Genomic DNA, 26,603 nt, shown 5'->3' on the forward strand with positions numbered 1-26,603 from the left:
AGGACGATTTTGGCTCATAGCTTTGGAGATTTTCATCCATTAGTCACTTGGCCTTGTTGCTTTGGGCCTGTGGCAAGGTAGCACATCATGGTGGGTGGACAGCAGGTGGCTTTGGGAACAGCTACCTCATGGCAGCCAGGAAGCAAAGAGGGAATGATAGGGGTTGAGTCCTAATACACCCTTCAAGGCCATGCCCCCAAGGACCTACTTTCTTCAATTAGGTCCACCTCCCAAACTTTCCACCACCTCCCAGAAGGATCAAGCCTTCAGCACATGGTCTTTGGGGGACATTTCAGAGTCAAACCATAACTGGTAGGCAGGAGAAGAGAAGAAGGGGGAAAGCTACAGATGGAAAGAAGAAAACAATGGTGAAGAGTGATGATTCACACAACCCCTTAGTGAAGAAATCCTCATAAAAAGTCCAGACACATTTGCTCACACCTGCAATCCCAGGTGCTCAGGAGGCAGAAATGGGAAGCATCACAGTTCCTGTCTGGCTACTGGCAAAAGAATGAGACCCCATGTAAAAAATATCTAAATCAAAAAGGCCTAGGGGTGTGGCTCAAATGGTACAGCACTTGCCTGAGTTCAAACCCCAGTAACACCAAAAAAAATCCCATAAAGTTAGAGGTCTTTTCTGCCCCTCTCCCACTATAGACATAGACCCTGAAGGTACAGCTAAACTCAGGGTGGGATGTGTGGGTGTCCATGGTTGCTCTGTAGCATGTGGGCATCATGTTTTTATACCAGTCTTAAATTCAGAAAAATCAAAAGTTGACAAATATTCAGTCCCATACCAGTGATCTGTGAGCTGTTCATAGGAACAATTTCTGCTCCAGCTGCAGTCAGTGTTCAGGGGAACATGGAAGCCATGCTCTCCTTCTGCAGGTGACTGAGAAGCTAGCATCCTCCTGGATCAGACAACTTTGTTGTCTTTTCTTCCAGGAATAAAGATGGACTCAGTCAACACGATGTCTACCTGCTCTCCTGCAATTAGCGTTTAAGTGACCGTCTGTGCGTATTAGTCACTCCAAGGAAATGAAATGATGCTATGGTAATTGGCCATGTGGTTTTCTTCACTTCCAGGAGATTTTACTTGACTCAGAAATCATTTTCTCACACAGGCCCTGTCTACACTCTTTATTTATCTAATCAGGGGGCATACAGGGGCAGCTGGAATGGGGGAGCGGTGGTGGTGAGAAGCACTAGGACAGACAGCATGTTATAATGTGCACAACATTTGAATGAAATGGAATATCTGGATTCTGGTCCAAACTCATAAGTTTTCTCTTCTATGACATTCTTATCTTACTCAACTGTGTCACGTATCCTATCTAATTAAGTCTCACCATAATCCTAAGATGTTGGTGTTGTGGCTTCCTTTCCATAAATAAGAAAATTGAGTTCAGAGAGGTTCCCTTGGCCAAGGTTTCCCAGCCTAGAGGCAACAAGGCAGGGACTGGATCTTGGTTGTAGGCTCTGCTGTCGACTTTTATTTTCTGCCTATTAAATACAACTGTACTGCCTGGAATACTCCACTGCTTTCTCTGTCCTTTCTTTGTTAGGAAACTTATAGATGCCAGCTTTTCTGAGCCTCTAAGTTCCTTTCTTTTGAAGTGGATGAAAACTACTAAGCATTCTTTCTACCTTTCCCTTTCCTTACTCCTGCCTCTTGTTTTGTTTCTCTTCTCTCTTCTCCCACATCCCAACCAGGACTAGTCTAACAGGTGTCAGAGGATGAACAGGGAGGGCAAGAAAGAGGAGACAAGCTGCTCTGTTCATCAAACACTGTTTGTGAGTCCTGGGCAATACTTTCTCCTAAATGAGCTCAGGGCAACGTGGTGTAGGGCAAGAGTGTGAAGTTTTTGTTTCTGGTTTTGCTGCCATCTTCTATTACTGTGGTGCTTTGGCTCAGCCAGGATCTTACACACCTCTGCTTCCTTGTCTAACTGCTTCAGAGAGGGGCTGATCCTTCAAAGTCACAAGAACAAACAAATATCAGGTGTAAATAATGGGACTGTGGTCCTAGTAGGGCACTGAATGAACAGGAAGAAGGGAGGTGAGTTTCCCGGTATCACAAATATGTTGAAACTCCAGGTTCCCTGATACCTACCCCACTGCTCTTGGAGTCAGTCCATTTGTTCCCACTTCCAGATTGAGGGAAGCTTGTTTTTCTTCATGGGATTCATACCTTTCAGGGAGAAACAGTAAACTACCTGTCATGAAACTTTTCTATTTCCCCTGCATGCTTGTTCGAGGGGAGCCAGAGATAGGGCTCACTGTGGACCACAATGTGCTATTGGCACATTCTCAGTGATGACCTATCTTGATAATGAATGCTGTGAGGTGATGCTGTGAGTGGAATAGAAGTCACTGCCCTTGCCCAGCCCTCACTGTGTATGGCAGCAGAGCTCAAAGGGTGACAGACACTGCAACGTGTGCTTTTTTAAGTGGGCATCACAGACAGCAGAGAAGTACACTTTGGAGAAAAGCTGACCACATGGTTTGCCTCCTGACACCACCCTCTCTCATTTCACTCATTTCTTATTACTTTCATATAACCAAAAATTGCAGCTCACAGTTGTGGAGGGAGGAGCATTCTTGGCCTGTATCCATAACAGCTGTGTGTTATCATAGTGACTACAAAAATCACTTTAGGTTAGATATTACAATGTCTTCAAATCAGGTTTCCATAATTTTTTTCTCTTCATTTTCTAACATTGTAGATCTGTGTATCTGTCGACTATAGAGTGTCCACTAGTAAAGTGTGACTATTTAACTTGAAATGACTCAAAGTTGAGTAAATGAAAAAATTCACTTCCTTGCTAACACTAGCCATGTTTCAGGTTCTCGGGAGCCACATGCAATGCTAAGCATGTGTGTGTGTGGCCTTGTGTAGCCCTCGTGAAACTAGTAAAACAATCTATGAACCAAGTACAGCTTCTCAGATGAAGAAGCTAAGTCTTAGCACCCAGATCACACAGCTGAAGGGTGGTGGGTATTGATCAGCCTGACTCCCAAATCTCCTTTCTAAGCTGTCATACAACCCTGTCCTGCTCATAGAGAAATGGCCACAAAGGGTACTTACAAAATGTGACAAGCAAATTTTCCTTCTGGGACAGTGAGCAGATGTACTTTTACCTATTACCCCTCTAATACAATGAAAAACTCTATATATCTATATATAGATATATAGATATGTTCATTAGACATTACACATAAGAGATTCTGAAAGGTGAGGAGAAGGCAGACTGGCTAGAGACTTTCAGACCTGAGGAATGATCCAGAGACAAATTCCCTGGGTTTTCTTTCCTCCCTTATATATCATAGTGCTGGAGCTAAAGAAGCAAACAATGCAGAAATTCAGGTACACACAAAAATCCTGGCAACCAAAGCCTTCTTTCATCAGCCAGAAGATCTGGATAGGGCATACAGAGCAAAGTAAACTTCTAAACAGTAACTTTTCTACTTCAATGAAATACACAGAAAGAAATATTATGATCCCTCCCCACCCATGTCAGCAAAGACCAAGTAGAGAATCCAGACTTCCACCCTTGCCAGGCTTCGATGTGGTACCTAACCCTCCCAAGAGAGGGCATCAAAGAAGATAGAGTAAGGAGTTAGGGCTTTCATCCCCAGCAAATGACAAAATCCCTGCCACATGCACCTTGATCTTAATAGAGACCACGGGGAGAGTCTGCACTTCCGTGTCTTATCTGGCAATATCAAGACACCCTCTCCACTCCAAGCCAGGGGATATCAGTGGAAGCCAGTGGGGGAAGAGGACTCTGACCTCCCACCCGGCAGTAATGATGAGCCCCTCCCCCCACCACTAAGGCATCAATGATGGTCAAGTGAATGTCAAAAATGGTATTTGAAAAAGTTTCCAAAAATCACAAGAAAGCAATCGGAAAAAACAGAGCAAAAACAACAGCAGCCAAAGAAACACACATGGAAAAATTAAATAGCAGACTTTAGCCTTCACATACCAATAATTACGTTAAGTGTTGATGGTCTAAATACATTAATTAAAAGACTGAAATTGGCAGAGTGAATTTTAAAGACACAATTAAATTATATTCTGTCCATAAGAAACTAAAATCAGATATAGTGGGACATACCTAATGGTGCTTTGATAAACATTTTTCATACTAAATACTTACATTTAGTATGAAAAGTTTCAAATAAATAACTTAATATCCTACTTCAAGAAACTAGAAAGTGAAGGAAATCAAAAAGGAAGAAAATTGAAAGGTAAGAGCAAAAATCTTTGACATTGTAAAGAGAAAGTCAATGACAGAAAGGATTGGGTCTTTGAAAAAAATCAATAAAATTGACAAGCATCTAGAAAGTCTGAGATAAAAAAGAGAGAAGACATATATTTCAAATATCAGGAGTGAAGTAAGAAATATCAAAAGGTAAGAAAATACCATGGGGACCTCTGTGCACATCAATTTGACAACGTACATGAAGTGGGACTAATTTCTTGGAAAGTACGAACTACCACAATCCACTCAAATAAATAATTTAATTAAGCAGCCCTACGATCTACTTAGGAGCTTGAATACGTAACTTAAAAACTGCCAGAAATGTCCAGGTGCAGATGGTTTTCCTGAAGAACTCAATCAAAAGAAAGATTAAAACAATTCTACACAATTTCTTCCAGAAATTTGAAGAGGATAGACTACCTGCCAACCCATTACAAAGCATCCATCACCCTGATACTAAAACCAAAAACAGTTTAAAAGCAAGAATGGTAGTCCTTCATGAATATAATGCAAAAACTCTTAACAAAGTAATAGCAAGTAGAATTCAGCCAGACATAAAAGGAATTACATATCATTACCAAAGGGATTTATTCCAAGGATGCAAGGCTTATTTAGTATTTGAAAATCAATCTGTGCAATTCATCATGTTAGTGTATTAAACAAGAAAAATCATGACTGGGTAAATCAATTCACAAAGTCATATGACAAATTCAACCCACAGTCATGAGCGTTCTCAGAAAACTAGAAGTAGATGGGCAACTTCCTCCACTTGATACAGAACATCCACGGCAAACCTACAGGTAACAGGACATATGGTGGTGAAAGAGTAAATGCTTTTTCCTAATATCAGCAACAAAGCAGGACGTACACACTCACTGCTACATTGGGGGAGTTCTAGCCAATCCAGTAAGGTGAAGAAAGGAAAGAAAAGACCAACAATCCACAAAGGAAGATGTTAAAAATTCTAAGGTTACAGAGCTTGGATAAAACTGTTTTTGAGATAGAGTAGCTGCACAGCCCAGGCTTGCTATTTGGCTCTGGCTGGCATTGAACTTGTGATCTTCATGCCTGAGCTTCCAAACTGCTTGGATTACAGGCGTGCACCACCAACAAGGACTGGCAATGCAACTGTGTTACATATTTGTAGTGCATCTGTTCTGTCCAGTGCTGTGTCTTGGGTGGGACATAGTTTCTTTACCAACCCAGCCTAGGCACAAGGGATCCCTATCAGTATTCCTTTGTTTTGTTCAATGTCTGGTTAAAAAAAAAAAAACAGGAAGGGAGGGGGAAGGGAAAGATAAGGGGAGAAAACAAACAAGAGAGGTAATTCATGAAATAGGAGAAAAAAGACCACAATAAAATAAAATAACATGGAGTAAGCTTTTAGTTCACTGAACCTCCCAAGGATAACAGCATTTAAATGCTGTTAATTTAATGCATTTAAATGCTACAGCATTTTGGTACATTTTTGCACACTTGCATTTCTATGCATTGTGCAGAGTCAAAGCTTAGAGGGGGGAAAAAAGCAAAAAAAAAAAACCTATGAAAAGTACTCTAAAAGAAACACAGGCTGCAGGTGGAAATACTTTTGGTAGAGGAGCTGTCAACTTCTGCATTCTGATTGCTTGGTTCCCACGAAGAAAACGAACCAATCAAAGTTGGTGTAGGGGTTCCTTCTCATCCAATCAGAACAAGGCTCCTGGCAGCCCTCATTTGAATACAGAGTCTATAAAAGGGCTGCTGGGACCACGTCCGCCATTTTTTCTCTTCGTGTGCTGGGGAGTGCACGCGCGTCTGTTCGGTGTCCCGGCCTCCGGCAGGAGAAGTGAGCAGCTCCGTGGACGTCGCTTGGACTCCGCTTCGTTCCTGCGGAAAGTCTCCAGTGCTTCTTCGTCCTGCAGCTTCTCATCCACGGTGAGTCTTCTCGTTATTAAAGTTCCATAGGGTGTCACAGGGAGGTTGTGACCACGGCCCCGGAGGGCCGTGCGGGGAAGGCGGAGCGGGGAAGGAAGCGCCACCTGCTTTCCTGGTTTTTTTCGCCTCTGGTGGTTTCCGGGCTTAGTTTTCGTTTGTGGAGAGGAGGTTTCTTCGGTTCCGTCGTCTTTGCTGGCGCTGGAGTCCTAGCTGTCGTGGAGGGTCCCCTGGCACAGTAGTGCTAACATTACTGTGCGGTTGGTAGCATTGGCCTCTCCGAGTGCAGGCTGTGGTCCCGAATTGCGTGAGTTAAGTTTCGGAGGAGTGTGCTGTGTCGTAGTTGTTGGTGACTTGCTCAGGTTCGTGAGTGTGCTTTTTAAAAGTACAAGTAGCATGTAAAACTCACTGGCCTTGTACTTGTTCTTCCTAATTAACGGGTAGTACCACGTCTTGCTGCTGGGTCCCAGGTCCCCTATGGTGTTCTGCATTTGAGAATCATTGTTACTGGCTATGAACTTGGTTGCATACGTTTATAGTATGTTAAGGCTTTGGGTGCTGTACATGTTGTTTTTTCTGAAATATGTTTTTGAAACATCGAAATTGTCTTAAGTCTTGTATTTTTAGGTCCATGTAACTGACAGGGCAGGGGCTGGTTTCAGAATTGTACCCAAATGTGTGGCGTTTACTTGGTCCCTAAAATAGTTTGCATGTAGCCCTGTACCCACTTATACTAACTTTTCAGCTTCCTCTGCAACCTCGAAGAAGCCACGTATCTGCTTTCTGTCTCTGTTTCCTTACTCCACACATTTCATACAAATGTCATCATATAAAGTGTTTTGTAACTGCCGTTGTTTCAATTAGCATTGTTTTTAAGAATTACCCATTTTAAAATTTTCTGTCAATACCACGTACTTTTTATTGGTAATATATTATTGTATGCATATACTAGTTTAAAAAATCAATTCATAAGTTGATGGACATTAGGTTGTTTTGAATTTCAGCTTTTAATTCACATTGCTATTGTGAACATTTGTATACAGATGTTTTATAATTTTGGATACATGGAAGTGGAATTGCTAGATCTAATATCAACATATGATCTGTGTTTAATATTTTGAGGAACTGCAACTGTTTTCCAAAGTGGCAGCATGGTCATATGTTCCCACCAGCAGTCCGTGAGGGGCGCATGTTCTCTTCATTCTTGCCAAAGGTTGTTATTGACTGTCTTCTTTATTATTGCCTTAATGGTGGGTGTGATGAGGTATCTCTTCGTCGTTTCCACTTGTGTTTTCTTTATGACTAATGCAGCCTAGCATCCTCTCATGTGCTGTTGACCGTTTGAGTATCTTTAGAGAAATGTATTTGTCTTTTTCCCATTTTGAAATTGTTTTGTGTTTCTATTATTGAGTTATAAATATTCTTTATTCTAAATATATGGCTCTTACCAGATATATGATTTAGAAATAGGTTTTCCATTCTGTAGGTTGACTTTTTTCACTTCCCTTTTTTTAAACGCAGGGCACTCTACCATTGGCCAATGCCTCTGGTCCCCTCCCTGTTTAAATTTAGAATTCATTTGTAGTACAAGGCAATTTCATGTGAAATTCCATGTGTGCATATATAGTTTTTAATCAAATTTACCCTCTGTATTATATTTTCTTCAAAAAGACAATTCAACAGAGGATTTAGTGGGAAATGAACAAAATGATTACCTAGCTCCTGACCCCAACAAATCAATGATAAATGTTACTAATAAGCTCAGTAACACAAAAAAAAAATTCTCTCAAAGAGGAAATCATGTATGAGATCACTGAGAAACTCATGAAGAAACTGCAAGACACAGTTAAGCAGAAAATACAAGATGCACTCAAGAAATATCAGGATGCCACAAGCAAAACACTTGAGAAGACACAGAAATGACTGGCTTCTGGGTAGCTAAGATTACAGGTGTGTGCCACCAGTGCCCAGCTAGGAAGTTATATCTTTAAATCTACTTTTTATTTTACTGGGAAAGTTAATTTTATTTCTTTTTAATTTTTGCTGTAGTAGGGTTTGAACTGTTGTTCTTACACTTGCTAGGCATGTGTCCTAACTCTTAAGATACTCTGCCAGGCTTTTTTATGTGTGTTAGGTATTTCTGAGATAGCATCTCACTTCTTCCCTGGGGTGGCCTTGAACCATGATCTTCCTGATCTTTGCTTCCTGAGTAGCTATGATTTCAGGCATGAACCACCATCACCTGGCTGGGAAAATTAATTTCTGTAGCCTGTATTTTGTTTTCTTCCTATCCTGTGTTTTTCATGGAAGTACACCCTTTAAATATCAAGTGCCTTTATGAGTGAGTTACATAGGTGCAGGGGCTCTTGTTGACAAAAAGTGACAAATTTGTATTAGAGACAGAGAAACTGGTTTGGTAGAAGCTAACCAGTCTGCTGATATTGTTTCTTCCAGTTATTCTTTGATTTTTAGCTTCCAAAATTAGTCATTTAATTTCTAGTTGTATAATAAGGTGATCTGACTTCTGATATTAGATAGCAATTGCCATGGAAAACATTTTCCAAAATAAAATTAATTTTTCATGCTCCTGTATTCAAGGCAATTGAACTGTATTCTGTGGACTTTAACTGATAAGAAAATTTTACTCTTCTCTCTCTCTCCTCTTTTCTCTCTCTTTCCTCTCTCTCTTTCCTCTGTCCTCTCTCTCTCTTTCCTCTCTCTCTCTCTCTCTCTCTCTGTCTGTCTCTTTCTGTAGCTTTTCATGGATACTGCCCCAACATAGGTATTCAGAAGCTTAACTACTTTGCACCTCTTTCTGATGAAACAAGTAGAATTGAATTTGTTAGTTGTTGTTGTTTTACATCCCATCCTTTCCTGTCTGCTTGTCTTAAATTTAGTCTCTGGTAGCTGATTCAATATTTTGTAACCGAAGAATATGTCTGTTTACATTTATGATGTAAGTTGAAAATAGTTCATATGAAAGATTTTATGGTTTGTGTGTATAGATAATAGTATTGAAGTGGTTTCTGTGATAGTTTATTGGGTTAATCATGAGTGCCTTGGTTTTAGAAGCATTGGAAATAATTTTTCTTTGATCTCTTGAGTATCAGTGGGTAGCTTTTAAAACTTACTTGAATATGTAGTTTGGCTGCTACATGCCCCTCTTGGCCTGTCCCCGAAACTTGGAGTGCAGTTACAATTTTGTGTGCATGATGATAATTCATTGTTGGCCAGTTTGTCACAGAATTAATGGTGACTTCTGATCATAGTGTTCTTGGGGTGACTTCTGATCATAGCGTTCTTGGGGTGACTTCTGATCATAGTGTTCTTGGTTATACTGCCTGGAAACCGGTGGGAAAGAAATAATGAAATTGCCTGTAATAATTGTTAGAGTTTTTCAGACCACAGGGATAAGTCAGGGACCAGAACAGGGACAGAGTGAGTCCACACATCTCTATTTCCTGTCTTATTTCTGGACCTTACTCCAGCAAGGGCCAAGAGGGCTTGTCTGGGGAGCAGTGTGAGGCTGGAAAGAGCAGTGAAAGTCACTCATATTAGAGTTTTCCTGCTGGCCCAGTGTTTAGGGTTGCCCTTTCAGCAGTTTTGTAGAGGGCCTTTTGGGTGGGGTTGCACAGCTGTGTACTCTTAAGAAGGAAAGTCAATTAAGAACTGTTAGGAATGTTAATTTATGTTCATTCCTTGATGTGTATTCTCCTAGATGTTCCCCCCCACCACCTTGGATTCACTTGAAGGGCTAGGAACAAGCCATTCAACTGCTTGTGCCCATGCCTGGCTGCCCCAGTGGGTAGCTGCCAGCCTAGGAGGCCCTGGAAAAACTCGGGTGCCTAGAGGACAGCCCAGCAGTTTCTAGTCCTCAGCTACCAGTCCTAGGAAGCCATGACTGCTAAAGTAGAAGCTGGGATTCCTGCTCCTTGGAAGACATCAATCACTCCAAGACCAGCCTCCCTGAACTCCACATGATCCCACTCACCCTACTATTCTCACTGTGTGGGGAAAGTATTCCTTGCCGAGTGTGTGCTGGGTGAAATTTGGGGCCACTTGAGCTCCACCTCAAGTCCATTTTATTGTGGTTATTTTGGAGATGGGCATGTGGCAAACTGTCCAGACTGGCCTCAAACCGTAATCCTCCGTATCTCAGCCTCTAAGTAGGAGTAGCCACAATTGCAGGTGTGAGCCACTGGCACCTGGCTTTGACTCACTTTTTGAGTCTACCTTGAGAAACCATCCAGTGGTTGTCCCTGCTGTTGCAGCAGTTGGCCCAGTGAAAGAATTCTCCCAAGTGGTCTTTTTATTTAGTTGCAACATTGTTTGAACCCAGGGCCTCACACTTGTTAGGCAGGTTCTCTACTACTTGAGCCACACCACCAGCCCTTTTTCACGATGTGTTTTTTTGAGGTAGGGTCTCCGGAATTAATTGCCTGGGAATGGCTTTGAATGTGGATCCTCCTTATCTCTGCCTGCTTAATCGCTAGGATTATGGGCTTGAACCACAGCGCTCGGCCCAAGTGGTCTTTTGACCACTTGTGGTCCTCTTCTTGAGTGGAGCAGGCCGAGCTGTTAACAGAAAGGGCGTCTGCAGCTTCGATGGCAATGAGAAAGCTACCGAGAGATCCAGAGCCACTGGCATAGAGACTGTGAGAAGTGGAAGACAACCAACGCTTGGGGAAGGACATAGCGGGCTGGAGAAGCTGAAGAGCTAAGGTTAGGAAAGGCAGGAGGCTGTGGACCCCGGTTCCTGAATGAATTCAGAAAGCTGCCAGAGCCTGAGAACAGAGGGTCCTGACACCCAGCGCTCAAGAGCCATAAAGCCTCTGCTTATTGTTGCCAAGGCAGGCTGCTGCTGTGAGCTGTGGCTTGCTGGTCACTGAGCCCATAGCAGTCAGTCCTCTGACCTGAGCACCTGCAGCTGTGCGTCTCTGGCCTGCGAGCCTCCACATCTGTTGAGTGCAGCCCATGGCTCTTGCACTCAAGGGCCTTGACCCACCAACACAGAGGAAGCTGGCCCTGCCTTCCTGTGATTCCCATCTGGGTAGAGCACAAGAGTGCCAGCTGGTAACTCATGGGCAGACCTTTCTTAGGCTTTCTGGCTCTTTCTTTTTCTTTCTGTGGTACTGGGAATGGAACCCAGCATCTTACGAAGATAAACAAGAGGTCTACTCCTGAGCTGATCCTTCAACCCCAGCCTTATAGTCCTTCGCCTAGAGTTGCATTCTATTTTTTAATTTGTCATTTTATTTAGTTTGTGAGTAGGTAATACATACCTGTGATTCAGAGTTCTGCAGCACAGACTTAGACACCTTCCCATTCCCTGGCTCTCTGTGCTTTCCTTCATCAGAATTGTGTTAGTTCTCATCTCTGTGACTGATGGCCTGACATAAGTAACTCAAAGGAGAAAAAATTTAGCTGGGAACCAGTGGCTCATGCCTGTAATCCTAGCCACTTGGGAGGCTGAGATGGGGAGGATCATGGTTCAAGACCAGCCCGGGCAAATAGTTTGTGAGACCCCCATCTCCAATATAACCAGGTCAAAATGGACTGAAGGAGGAGCTCAAGTGGTAGAGTGTGCTTTGCAAGTGCAAAGCCCTGAGTTCAAACTCCAGTCCCATCCCCCAGCCCCCGAAAAACAGTAGGAAAGATGTGTTTTGGCTCACAGTTTCTAGAGATTTTAGCCCATAGTTCTTGGCTCCTGGGCCATTAGTGAGGCAGAACATCATGGGGGTCACGGCTGGAGGAGCATGTGGAGAAGGAGGCTATTCACCTTATGGCATACAGGAAGGAGAGAGCAAGGAAAGGACTGAGACCAAGTTTAGCCCTATTGTATGTCTTACCAGAGATGTTCGTGCCTGTCTTAGTTTGTGTTCTCCTTTTATGACAGAATACCTGAGACCAGGTAATTAATAAAGAATCAAAACTGAAGCCAGGTATGGTGGTTACATGCCTATAATCCCACCACTTGGGAAGCTGAGAGAATTGTGAGTTCAAGGTCAGCATGAACTGCATAGAGCGATCCCGTATCAAAGGAACAAAAGTTTATTTGGCTTACGGTGTTGGAGGCTGGCATTTTCTTGGCACCTGGTGCAGGCTTCTTCATTTTCTTCCATTTCTCCTGTGCTGGCCTTTCTCTTCCTGTTTTCAAGAATTTTACTTTTACGTACCTTACACACTTCATAGCATGCGATTACTTTTGTTAAAACAATCACCTTTCAAGAGAAGTCTAGATGACAAAAATCTTTGATATTAGCATCTGTAGTGCCCTTCATTCATTGTGTAGAACCAGATTTCCAACTGGTATTGTCTCCTACCGGAAGGACTTCTTTTTACGTTTCTTATACAGCAGGTCTGCCGGGATGAACACTTGCATCCTTTGAATGTCTAAAATGTCCTCATTATACCTTCATTTTTTAAACGAGTTTGCTCCTACTGAATTGCAGGTTGACATAGTTTTAGTACTTTGCAGGTGTGGCAGTGCTGGTTTATCACTTTTCCCAACAAGACGTCTGACAGCTCATTTTTGTTTTCTGTGTAGGTAACATGGCCCCCTTTTCTTTGGCTACGTTCAAAATTTTCCCTTTGTCACTGGTTTTGAGCAATTCGATTATAATGTCTTGTGTGGTTTCTTCATCTTTCTTGCGTGTGCAGTTCATTGAACTTGAACCTGTGGGTTTGTAGAAATCAATTTTCTTCAGAAAAGTTTGGTTTGGGCCTCTTAGTAGTAGTATGTATCTCTTACTATAATTTTTCTTATAAATGACAGATCTATTGAGATGTAATTTCCATCCTATCCAATTCGTGAAATTAATGCCAATTTCAGTGGATTACCTTTCAGAATTTTATATAGTATTTAAATTTTGAATATTTATTTAAAAATATTAAATAATAGTAGTTATTATTTTGTGATATTGGGGTGTTAAGCCCAGGCTTTGTCCTTGCTAGGCAAGTGCTCTCATCACTTGAGCCACACAGCTAGCCGTTTTTGCTTTCGTCATTTTTCAGGTAGGGTCTCATGTTTTTTTGCCAGGGTCCATCCTGGACCATGTTCCTTCTTCTTACATCTCCTGCATAGCTGGGATTACATGTGCCACCATGCCTGGCTTGTTTTCTGAGATGGAATCCTGCTAACTTTTTCCTAGGTTTTTCTGGGTTTTTTTGTTGTTGTTGTTTTTGTTTTTTGTGGACACCAGCTTCTATCCATCTAACTTATGGAACATGTGGAATAGGGCTAAATTTTTGTAATGTCTTCTCCACTGATTGCTACTCTTACGTCTGTTCTGGCTCTGTTTTAGTGATTACTCTCCATGACTCATGGTTTTCTCCTTCTTTGTGTGAGTAGCAGTGTTTGATTGGGTGGTAAATGTGCATTTTTTTCTTTCCTTTCTTTTTCTTTCTTTTTTTTTTTGGCAGTACTTGTATTTTTGAACTCAGGGTCTCATGCTTGCTAGTCAGGCACTCTACCACCTGAGCCACTGTGTGAGCTGTATTTTGTGTTGAGTATTTTCACAAACTGTTTGCCCAGGGCAGGCTTAGAACCATGATCCTCCCCATCTCAGCCTCCCACATAGCTGGGATTACAGGTGTGAGCCACTGGTGCCTGCCAGTTGCTGCTGAGGCAAGTATTACTCGTGAGTTCTCTGCTCAGGGCCCTATGAGCTAGTAGTTTATATCTGATGGTGGTGGACAAGGCCATGTGGATGTCTGGCACCATCTGCTCTGGTCCTCTCCAGTGCTGCCTTCCTGGATCCCTGCAAAGCCCCCTCTTCCCATGTTCTGCTGAATACTTGGGACTGTTGGCAGATCCCAGCTTTATTCTCCTTGGTACTGTGTTCTGTGAACACTTCCTGCCTTGGTTTCTCTGGTCTTAACTCCATCTACTCAGTGCAGATCGTCTTCCAGAGCCTGCCTCAGTTTACCCTCCATGCAGTAGCAATGTTTGGAGGCCACTGTGAGGGGTTCATCTTTTTGTTTACCATGTCTCAGGGAGTACTGTCCCTTGCATGATTCCAAGATGTTGAAAAATATTTAATGTGTTGTTTAAAATTTTTTTTCCTAAATCATAGTAAATGTTGTCTTTGTCACACCAGGTGGGCTAGCACTGGAAATTCTGTGTTTTATTACAGATGTTATGTTTTTATTTTCATACATTGGTGTATTCTTCCACTTGAAATTTACTCTGCTGTGTGCTCAAGAGGTAGAGCCCCTGCCTTGCAAGTGCAGAGCCCTGAATTCAAAAACCAGAGTCCCACCACTAAGATAAATAAATAGATAAATAAAATAGTATACCTCGCTGTGAGGCTCTTTATTTATTTATGGAGGTACTGGCGTTTGAACTTAGGTCCTTTTGCTTGCTAGGCGGCATTCTACCACTTGGGCTGTGCCCCCAGCCCCCATTTATTTTCTCATATTTTAAGATGGCTACCTAACATCACTTATTTACTTGATATCTGGTTTGATTCATCTTCTCTCCCTTTCTCTTTTTCTCTTTCTCTCCGTAGTCTCACTGTGTAACCCAGTCTGGCCTTAATCTCATGCTCCTCCTGCTTCAAACTCCAAATGCTGAGATTACAGACATTAGCCCCTATGCCCAGTTCTCATTTATCATCCTTATCATGTGTCACATTCCCAAATGTGTCAGGATTCATTTTAAGGTTTCTCTTCTACTGTGTATGCTGATGAGGTGCCAGGAATACTCTGTTGTAGTAATGGTGGCTATTTCTTTATTGTTTATATATGTAGCACCTGGATCAAACCCAGGACCTTGTGCATACTAAGCAGTGCTCTTGCACTGAGAGCTCAGCCCTCTGGCTCTTTTGCTTGCTTATTCTGCCTTCTTTCTCCATGTGAACTTTAGAATCAAGTTGTCTGTTCTGTAAACAAATGCAATTGCTATTAATTACTTAACATAAACTTAGGGGGAAATCTCAATGACTTTTGTACAGAGAAACATGGCATGTCCTTGTTTGTTCATGTCTTTGTTTGGGTTGCTCAGTGTGTTAACTTTTCATCCCAGTCTTGTCCTTTCCTCGTTAAACTGCTTCCTAGTTTCTTTAGATGGATGTTTAGATTGTTGAACTTGCATCCTTCTACTTCTCTACCTTCTCTCTTTTCTATATTTTTTTTACTACAAATCAAAAGACATAAATTTCCCTACTTTCTCTCTGTCCCTAAATTCATGATTATTGATAAAATATATAATTCCCAAAGTAATTTTGAATTTCCTTTGAGGATTCTCACCTATGTGTTATTTTATAGTATGTTGTTTAATCTCTAATATGGGGTTTTGGTATGATTATTCTGTTAAAGATTTATAGTATTTTCCATTGCCTGATGATAGTCTTTGTGTGATAATTATTTTAATTTGTTCAGTTGCATTTTACATCTTGGAATGTGATTTATCTTGGTTGATGTTCTCTATGAACTTGAGAAGTATATGAATTCTGATGCTGTTGGATGAAGTATTATATTTTTTCATTGATAAATGGAACTGCTTCTTTCGTGGATAATTCTGATAGCAATTTCTTAGTTGTCTTACTAAACTAAATTAAAATATTGTCAACAGTCCTATTTCTGCTGCAGTTTTGTTAGTTTGTGCCTTAAGTGTTTTGATGTCTTGTTAGATGCATAAGTGTGAAGATTGTTTTACTTTAATCAAGAAGTAGCTATTTTGATGGTATGTATCCTCCTACTTCTTTTTTTAACACAGGAACAATTCTTTATTGTACATCACAGAAATAGCCCTGTGTGCTGGTACAAGGTGCAACATACAGAATATCAAATTAAGAAAAGAGGAAAATGGGAGGGGTAGGGAAGAGAAACCTCTTGAGGTCCAAAGTTGCAAACAAAAAGTGGTAAAAAAAAAATCCCTTCTGAAAGAGGCATTTTTGCAAGTTCCATGCAAAACAGGCAGCTGGACTGTCTTAAGAGAATCCAATAGATAACAGAAAAGACACTACAAGCATTCCTTTACATGGACTCAGAGCACCTGGGAAAAAGAAAACAAAATGCCTTTTGGCATTTCAAGATATTTGGCACTCTGGTGATTACATTTTTTTACAGTGCATTAAAAAGAATAAACAGACACAATATTAGAGAAAAAACAAGCGGCTCAAAGAACAGACTGCAGGGGCAAGTGTAGAAAAAGCACATGCATTTTTTTTGTTGTCCAAAAATTTGTCCATTTCCATTAACTTGGGCAAATAACTTGCAGCAACAGAGAAACACAAGCTTTAAAAATCATCTGAAAATAAAACAAGAATCCTTGCAGTGTATCATTCTTTAGAAAAGTTATCTTCTTGTTTTAAGCATATTCCTGATAACTTCAAAAGATGATCAAAATAAAACAGTATATATACACTGAGCATTTTTTGATTTTTTGTACATCCAAGGATAACGTAAAAAATGAACCTGGACAGCATTTCACATCCAAGTGCACAGACTCATTTTTGCAAGATTAGTGTAAACATTGGGAACAGCCAAATCAGCAAAGAATGCAGACACCTCAGAACACTTGGTGCTGCCTTCATTAAAGTGGTTGAAAATTCAGAACAATAATTGTGGAATATTCACGAGTTATGAAAAGAAATAGATATTAATTTTGACAAATAGCTGAAACAGAGAGTTTTACTTTCTTTATATGTGTGTGTATATAGTAATTTTTAAAATTTCTAATTTTATGTATTTTTTTATTTTTATTTTTGCTGAGGAGCCCAGAACCTTCACCTTCTCCTCCTCCAGCCTCACCTGTCTCTGGGCCTGACATGAGATACAGCTTGTTGATTTCATCCTGGGTAGGGATCTAAGAGTAAGTTTCACAGCGCTTTCTCTTTTTCGTGTTTTTTGTTTGTTTTGTTTTTGTGAACCCTGATCACCCGCCACTGTTGTCATTCTTTCTCTTAACTCATTGTCTTTGTGGGGTTTAGACACCAGGAGGTGCCTTGTCCATCCTATTCTTCAGCAGGTCATCAATCCTGTGATCTTGAATAACAAGCGGCTTGCTCTGGCCAATCTGGCCCAGCTTGGGCAGCTGCTTTTTCTTCTGGGCAACGAAGAAGTTGTTGGTGTCCTGCAGGTGGCATGAGAAGATGTGGCCCACATCCCTGCCTTTGCTTTAGGGGCTCAGCTTCTCATCGCCTTGGGGCAGCACCTCCGACACTGTCAAGTCCATGGCTCCAAAGTGGCACCTCCTCCACCCTCATCCCGGCCCGTGGTGGACAGTGTCAGCAGCGCTGGTGCCAGCCTGGGGCGGCCGGCCTGGGACGGCCCTCGAGCTGCAGCGAGAGGGAAGGGACACCGCTAGAGCAGGAGCGTGCAGCCCGCGCTAGGGACCCAATTAGCGCCAGCAGCTGTGCTGCTTGGGCTCCAGGCAAACTGGCCACTGCTCAGGCAGAGGCGAACAGGACTGACATCCTTGGTGTGGTAGGGCGCTTGGCGGGGCCTGTGCGGAGCCCTGCAAGGTGGTGATCTGTGGTGGTGGGGGCGTTGTCCCTGCGCTCTCTCTCTCTCTCTCTCTCTGTGGCCGGCATTCCCAGTAGCCCATCATTCCCTGGCGCCTCCTGCTCGTCCTTCTGGCCGGCCACTTCGCTAGTAATTGGTCCCATCCTGAGCTGCCAGGGTTCCTGCGCCCGTGCCTTGGCCTTCTGTAAGGCAAGGACAGCTCGGGTCAGTGAGCGGCGCAGCTGAGGCTGCCTGAAGGGGGCGGCAGCTCCAGCGGCAGTGGCGGCAAGCATCTTGCTTGCACTTCTGCACCGGGGGTCGAGCCTACCGAGTTCGAGATGGAATCGCATGTGGAGACGGAGGCGACCTCTGAAGACATCCTTGGTGAGTTTCCCGGGTCCCTTGGGATGTCTGCTGTTGGGCCCCTGAGGAAGCGGGGAGGATCCGGCGAGGGGTTCCAGCGGAAGGCCTAGGGATCAGTTGGTCCCCTGGTAGAAAGGTGCTGGGGGAGCAAGGGATTCTCTAAAGACCGAGCTGAGCGGCTTGGGACAGCCCAGCACCTATGATCCCGGATTGCCTGTGGCTCAGCTGGTCTCCGCTGGTTCGTCCCGGCCAGGTTCATTAGCGTGCCCCGCTCAGACTTTGACCCGCCGTGAGAGAAAAACTATCTCTCACCACAGGGCTCTAGGCTAGGATGCAGTGGCCAGAGTGTTGTGTTGAACGGACGTAGTGCCCCAAGCCGGCAACAGAACGTAGGCACAGTTCCCCTGTGGACCAAGAGGCGATCCGGGCCAGGACTGTCTGCCAAGCGTTTTCGTCTCTTGAGTGTGCCAAGCTCTGTTGTCCTCTTTTCCTTTTCCTCCTTCCCCGAGTCCCATGGGGCAGTTGTGCTGTCAGAGACCTGCTCCGTGTAGCAGAAGTTCCCCCGACATCACGTGCCCCTTCAACCATGCGTTCAAGTGCCAGATCAGTATTCGGCGTCCGCGAGAAAACCCGTGCCCTTTGTGCTCCTGAGCCTGGCTTCCTCACGTTCACGTGGTGTGCCCAAACCGCAGCCGTTCCCCCTCCAAGCAGGTCACATTCGGTCTTTTCTCCCAAAGTCCTCAACCTGCACCGCATTACAGCATGGCACGTTTTCTCGCTCAGTTCCTCAGCAGGCCATTAGGGTCGTTTCCCTAGCATGGGTGCGGTGACTGGTGCGTGCTCGTCACATTCGTGCAGGTGTGTCGGTTTCATATTTCCTTAGGGTCGAGCATTGGCGGCTGTCAGCATGGGTCAGGAGACTATCCTCTGATGCGATTCGGTCACGCTTTAGGTGCTTCAGGTTTGTTCTGGGCTCACACTTCCTCCATCCGAGCCAACTGCTTAGGAAGCGTGCATGCCCGCGCAAAAATGCACGCACGGATACGCAAACGCTCCCAGAATAATAGCGTTTTGGAGCTCCTTCTCGTCCCAACTCGGCTGACTAGAGCTTGGCCGATGCTGTGTGAGGACCTGAGTGGGTGGGAAGTTGTAGAAGCGTGAAACTTCAGCAGGCTGCACGTTTGGCATATGAACATCGTGCAGGCGGTGTGGTGGTGGTGCCCCGATGTCCTTTGCGTGCCTCTGCGCTCAGAGGAGGGGGTGCTGCAGTTCCATGAGTTACGCCTGGCGAGGAAGCAGGGAGGGAGTCGTTGGCCATGTGTGATGTCTGTTGATAGTATGTCAGGGCAGTGGAGCAAGGGGATGCGTGTTTGGGAGAGCAGCTGCCTTGCCGCCGTTGGTCTTTGCTGCTACCATAGGCAGCTCTCTTGCACCCCGACCCACTTGGCCCCAGGACCCTCTGTGCTCCCTCGAGTCTCGGCACTCTGGCATGCAAGTGGATACGCCCGAGGCTTCGTGAGTGAGAGAGTTTCGGCGGCAGATGGGAGGATTGCCCCGACACATTCAGGGCGTGTGAGGGTGGCCGAAATTCCCAGTAGCCCATCGTTCCCTGGCGCCTCCTGCTCGGCCCTCTGGCCGGCCTCTTGTCTAGGCATCGGTCCCACCCTGAGCTGCCAGGGTCTAGGCACCTGTGCCTTGGCCTGCTTTAAGGCAAGGACAGCTCGGGGCGCCGCGGGGTGCATCCGAGGCTGCCTGAAGGGGGCGGCAGCGGCTGTCGTGCTTCTGTGCCGGCAGCTCCAGCGGCAGTGGCGGCAAGCATCTTGCTTGCACTTCTGCACCGGGGGTCGAGCCTACCGAGTTCGAGATGGAATCGCATGTGGAGACGGAGGCGACCTCTGAAGACATCCTTGGTGAGTTTCCCGGGTCCCTTGGGATGTCTGCTGTTGGGCCCCTGAGGAAGCGGGGAGGATCCGGCGAGGGGTTCCAGCGGAAGGCCTAGGGATCAGTTGGTCCCCTGGTAGAAAGGTGCTGGGGGAGCAAGGGATTCTCTAAAGACCGAGCTGAGCGGCTCGGGACAGCCCAGTCATAACATGGTGGAGGGAATCAACGTGGCAACACAGAGCTAGTGTGCTAGAGCTCACTTTTATAACAAAGTCTCTCCCTTGATAATGCATTAATCGGTTAAGTGGATAGATTTATTTGTAAGGGCAGAGCCCTATGACCCAATCACCTCCCAAATACCCCATTTCCAAATACTATTAACATATAATTTTGGGGATTAGGCTTCTAACACAAGAATTCTGGGGACAAACGTTCACCCATGGCCCATGTTATCCTTCAAGTTTAGGACTTATAAGGAAATAGGGATGCTTTTAATCCACTCTAAAACATAAGTATTTTTATAATATTTTAATACTATGTGATAATGGTTTGGCTATTGCTATATTTTAATTTGAGTTACTCAGAAGATGGAAGGAGCTTGATATTCTATCAAATATGTTACCAGAACAGAAAACTCAAATGGATTAGAAACTTTGTCCCCTAAAAGATCATGGATGTTTTGATCTAATTTGTGGATGTTCATTTATTTGAACATTGAAGGAAAGTTTCTGAAAGGTCATTGTGATTATAGATTTCAGAATGAATTCAGTTTAAATTTGAATGTATTTCTTTTTTGCTTTGGGAATGTGTTTATGTAAACATTGCTTTGTAAAAACATTGGCAGTGGTGTGTGTATAATGAAAATAATTCATTACATTTATTGAAATCATATCTTCTGTAATGGCAACATCCTTAGGGAGGGGATGGAAGACAGTACCCATTAGATACTTTTCTGCATGTGTGACAGTATATTAGTTTTATCCAATTACCATCTGCCATCCATTTTGTATACGGTATGCGTAAAGAGCTCACTGCATATAAGAGTTCTAGAAGATAAAGGTAGACCATATTGTATTTATATTTGCAAATACTGTATGTACTAAATTAGAAATATTTATGTGCCATTAAGGTCTGGATAAAGGAAATACAGAGTTAAAGCAGACATGCCTCTCTTGTGCAAAGCTGGGGGTTGAAGATAATGTTTGGCTAGAAATGTGTGGTTCATTTGTGTGCATAGTTGAATTATCATAAGTTTCTGAATGTACCACTTTGATTTCAGTTTTCAATAGTTTCCTCAGTACCACTTGCAGAGTAAGAGTAAAGAATTTCTAGATAATTGAATTGATTTATGATTGCACTGCTGAAATACATATAATATAGATTCAATGATGGAATTGATTTATTGAGGAAACACATTTAATCAATTTCTTGACATTTAAAGAATTATACATTTTGTGTGAAATTATGCATTGATATGAGACAATAATTAGAGCAATAGATTCTGTCAACACTGTGGCACATGCAGTTTTGAAATGGAAAGACCAAAATTGTTTAATTTTTTTGCAGTTGCATACTTTCAGTCATACAGAGAAATACTAGTTTCCAGCATGAAATAGTTATCCAGGAAATATTTTTTAAAAATATTTTTAAAGAGTAAAAAAAATGAGCTGTAATCTAAACCATTCAAATACATATATACATACCCATACAAATATACCTGTACATAGCTCAAAAAAATCTATACAGATTCACAAGAAAACTTGCATTCAGATTGTAAATGAAAGCCTTTCATCAGTCTATGATTTTGAAAATTGGTGCATTAGCATGGTTATCTAGGGAGGCAGGTATAAGGCAAGTTTAATAGACCTCTGATTGAGTCAATTATGTAATGCAGTTGTAATATGACAAAGATCTGTGTGCATATACACACGTGTGCACATGTGTGTGAGCACGCATGTGTACATGCAAAGTGGCACTCAAGAAAACAAGAGGAAATGAGCCAGAAACATCTATATCACAGCATGGATTTTTGCCATTCCCTGTCTCATTGTCCCCACCGCCATACTACCATTTCCTGGCATCAAATTTAAATGAACTGCTGCACTGAAGAACTCATCTCAGGCTCTGCTTTTGGGAGAGATCCAAACTAATACAGGAAGTGTGTCTTGTTGTCCAGCCTGTTGTATAGCTTCTCTGGAGTATCCATCACTGAACATGACTTGCATCCACGACCAACATGAATTTCATGTCTATGATCCTACTTTCTTTAGGCATCTTCTAGCTCTGGACTTTACCCAATTCTTTCACATCTTATAGGAACCTGTCTATCTTATTTTTAATTTACTTAGGGATTCTGAATTCTTCTGAATAAAAGGTCCTTTAATCATGTGCTCAAATGGCATTGATGAAGTATATAATTTATTCCATTTGGTACCTCACATTGATATTCTATCAAAGCCTTAACTCAAAACTGTGAGTCCATTGTTAGGAATTTGGGTTCACTCAACTCCTGTCAAAGAGGCTGACACCAGTGTTTCTGACGTGGGGAACTTTTGCTGCCAACTCCCTTCTGTAAGAAAAATCCCCCAAATGTATGAGCTGAATGGGAACCGGGAGAGCATAATATAATCTATGATTCAAGTATCATTATGTTTATTATGAGTTCAAGAAATTTTAGGTTTTGAGTAAAGTACCTTACACAGGAAAACACAAAACAATGAAATTGACTAAGGAATGATTTGATGCACTGCAAAAATGTTTTGTGCTTTATAACATTGTGTTTAATGGTACCTTTTATGAATAAGTACACAATATACAATGTACAGTATTTTTTCCCCTACAACTGAATGTTCGTTGAGGTGTGGGGATCATTTGTTTATTTTTGTTGCTATCAAGTAATCTTTTACTTAGATCATTCAGTAAACATTTGTGGAAATAAACATGATGAAATACTACCCTATGACCTACTTGTGCTAAGTATTTTTATAGCATTAATTACTTAGCAAATTCTGCTACGTGTTGAATGAGTGACCTCGCAGTGAAACTTAAAATAGGATTAGGTGGTACCATCAACTGAAGAGAACTCAGAAATAACAAATAATTTTTAAAAGCTAGGAAAGAGCAAGGGCACACTAAGTATGATATAATAACCAGAAACAGTGATGTGAGGGCCAGACAGACATGAGTTTCAACCCTGGTTCTGCCACTCAAGGCCTGGGTGAAAATTTGCCTAACATCTCCAAACCTCATTGTAGAGGTTGTATAGTAACACTTATTTCATAGGTTTTTAGATTCTATAAAAGTTAAATGAGATCAAGCACATACCTACCCAAAATGTTTTTCTTATTATTTCCTTCATACTACATAACTGGTGAGTTGTAGATACCTGATTTAATCATTACATAAGATATATAAGTACTGAACATCTCATGGTACCCCCCAAATATGCATATTTTAATGTTTTTTATGTATCAATTAAAGTAAATTAAATAAAAATCTAGCTTAATGATGTTCAAACTAAGGTTCTTTTCATTGCATGAGAATAGGTCAAAACAAACATCTCTGTAGTTAGTAAGAACATAGGATTTGATACATTGGTATTTTTCCAAGATACCAGTATAACCTTAAAATATCCTCTGATTGATCTCGTTCATCAAGAGACCCATAGACTACTATATCAGGTGAATGACAATCTTTAGTGTTCTATTGGGAATGGTTTTGTTTTTGTTTTTGGTGGTGCTGGGGTTTGAACTCAGGCCTTCATGCTTGCTAGGCAGGCCCTGTGCCACTTGAGCCACTCTGCCAGCCCTGTAGTATTCTATTTGGGGCGTGAGTAGTGAATTTGCATCCTTTACCTTATAATAATGAACTCAAATAAGTGTTTCTTCCCTTAAGATAGTACTATCCTAAATGATGCACTTGAGAACATAAAAAAGTTACCTTTGGTTCTGTTGCTTGGACAGCTATTGCCATGGACGTTGTGGTGCATGGAGATGAGCTGATAATGGTAACTGTTATATGGTGGCCCTTTGAACCTTACTGCATAACGGATTTCACAAGGCTCAGGGTCTGCTAACACCAGAGATAAAGTTTGCATTGCTGTTCATCCCAAGCACAAAGAGGGTAATCTCTTTTCTGTCTGAATTAAGATTTGCTGTTAGATTAAAATTCACAACTAGAACAGTCAAGATCTGGTGTAACAATGAAAATTTATTCTAGAAATCTAGAGTCAAATACATGTTTTTTATTGTTTTGCTGTGTGGGTGTACATTGTAGCATTTATAAAAGTTCTTAGAATATATCAGATATATCATACTTGAATTTACCCCCTCAACCATTCTCCTTTATTCCCCCTCTCCCATTCCTGGAATGGTTTTAACAGGAATCATTTTTCATTTACATAGATGTGTACACAGTATTTGCGCTATATTTATCCTTCCACACCCTTTCCCTATCTTCTCCTCCATCCCACCAACGCCCCAGGCAGGACCTGTTCCACCCTCCTGTTGTCTGATTTTGTAAAAGGAAGGAAAATGACATTTTTGTTTAAGACATTACCATGTATATATGGACATTTCCATATATATACATATTTATAACCCCAATTGGTTCATCTCTATTTTTCTTCTTTCTATTTTATTCCCCTTCTTATTGTGGTTTCAGTGTGTTTAAAAATTCTGTATTTATTATTGTATAGAGAATATATCAGCAATACTCACCTTCTTCACTCCCTTCTTTTACCTTCTCCTATGTGATTTCCCCTTAACATGACCTGTTTTTCGTAATATTGTTGTATTTGTATTAGGTCTACATTCCACATATGAGGGAGAAACATGCAGGTTTTGGCCTTCCGAGCCTGGCTAACTTAAGATGATGTTCTCCAGTTCCATCCATTTACCTGTGAATGACAAGATTTCATTCTTTTTTGTGGCTGAATAAAATTCCATTGTGTATAAATACCACATTTCCTTAATCCATTTGTCAGTAGTGGGGCATCTTGGCTGTTTCCATAGTTTAGCTATTGTGAATAATGCTGTAATAAACATGGGTGTGCGTGTGTCTTTATAGTAACCTGACTTACATTCCTTTGGGTAAATCCCTAGGGGTGGTATTGCTGGATGATATGGCAGTCCTAGTTTTAATTTTTTTGAGGATCCTCCATACTGTTTTCCATAGTGGTTGTACTAATTTACATTCCCACCAAAAGAGTGTTTTTCCCCACATCGTCACCAACACTTGTTGTTTGTGTTCTTGATAATAGCCATTCTGACAGAAATGAGATGGAATCTTAACGTGTTTTTTGTTTTTTTTTTAAGTTTTAGCAAGAATTTATTTTAAGTATAGACAAAGTCAGAGGAGGGGGAGAGAAAAAGAGAGAGAAACATTTCTTGTCCTCATGCAGAAAATGGGAGCAAAGACTACTTAACGTGGTTTTGATTTGCATTTCCTTTATGGCCAGGGATGTTGAGCATTTCTTCATGTATTTTTCAGCCATTTGGACTTCTTCCTTTGAAAAAGCTATGTTCAAATCATTTGCCCATTTATTCATTGGGTCACTGATTTTGGGGGTGTTTAGTTTTTGACTCCTGTCTGTTCTGTTCATTAATCCCTTGTCAGATACATAGCTGGCAAAGATTTTCTCCCTTTCTGAGGGCAGCCTCTTCAATTTAGAAACCATTTCTTTTGTTGTACAGAAGCTTTTTAATTTCATGTAGTCCCATTTTGCAAGCTTTTCTCTTAGTTGCTAAGCCTTTTGTGTTCTATTTAGGAAGTCATTGCCTATGCCTATTAATTTCAATATATTCTCTGCTCTTTGCTGCACTAACTTCAAAGATTCAGGTCCTGAATATACTTTGAATTGACACTTGTACAGGGTGAAAGACAAGAATCTAGTTTCAGTTTTCTGCATGCAGATATCTAATTTTCCCTGCAACATTTGTTGAAGAGGCTGTCTTTTTTCCATCATATGTTTTTGGCACCTTTGTCAAAAATTAGGTGGGCATAGCTGTGTGGATTCATAGCTGAGTCTCCTGTTCTTTTTCACTGGTCTTCATATCTGTTTTTGTGTCAGTACCATGCTGTTTTTATTGCTTTGGCTCTGTAGTATAGTTTGAAGTCAGGTATTGTAATACCTCTAGCATTGCTCTTTTCGCTCAATATTGCCTTGGCTATTTGTGGTCTTTTGTGCTTTGAAATGAATTTTAGGGTTGATTTTTCAACCTCTGTGATGTATCTCCTTGGAATTTTGATGGGAATTGCATTGAACATATAGATTGACATTTTCACAATATTGATTCTACCAACCCATCGTGCATGGGAGATCTTTCTATCTTCTGTAGTCTTCTTAGATTTCTTTCTTCACTTGTGATGCTGGGATTACAGAAATGGACCACCATGCCCATTAACTTTTTTTAAATAAAGGGGTGGAGTGATTGGAATTTTGTTTTAAAATGATGAAAACATTTCTTTGGGAAAAGTTTTTCGAGTGACCTACCTGAGAGATGATAGCATCCTAGACTAATCCTGGTAATGAAAGTGGAGTGACATGGATGTATTCAGAAGATAGTTAGGAGATTTGTTTTACAGAAATGGGAGCATTATTCTAAATGTCATAGTGTATTCAGAAAAAAGGGCTTGAAAATTTCATACTTTATAAGTTGTGTCACATTTTTAATTTTTCAAATTAAATAAAAAGTAAGAGAAAACCCAAGATGCCATGTTGGTGAAAAGTTT

General features: G+C 41.9%; 1 protein-coding gene and 1 pseudogene across 14 annotated transcripts in view; one reads left to right on the forward strand and one right to left on the reverse strand.

Moving 5' to 3' along the window:
* Window positions 1–6,048: 6,048 nt before the first annotated feature.
* Window positions 6,049–26,603, forward strand: part of LOC141415543 (uncharacterized) — a 340,659-nt gene continuing 320,104 nt past the window's right edge. For all 14 annotated transcript variants that reach the window (XR_012440525.1, XR_012440526.1, XR_012440527.1 and 11 more), the window contains exons 1-2: window positions 6,049–6,182; window positions 17,896–19,900. Coding sequence is in view for 1 of the 14 variants with exons in the window: in XM_074052391.1 (XP_073908492.1) it covers window positions 19,179–19,889 (711 nt within the window). In the remaining 13 variants the exon portion in view is untranslated. The remainder of the gene's footprint in view (window positions 6,183–17,895; window positions 19,901–26,603) is intronic.
* LOC141415545 (calcium/calmodulin-dependent protein kinase II inhibitor 1 pseudogene) lies at window positions 16,827–17,900 on the reverse strand (annotated as a pseudogene).

The sequence above is a fragment of the Castor canadensis genome, chromosome 13 (assembly GCF_047511655.1).
Source record: "Castor canadensis chromosome 13, mCasCan1.hap1v2, whole genome shotgun sequence".
Taxonomy (NCBI): Eukaryota; Metazoa; Chordata; class Mammalia; order Rodentia; family Castoridae; genus Castor; species Castor canadensis.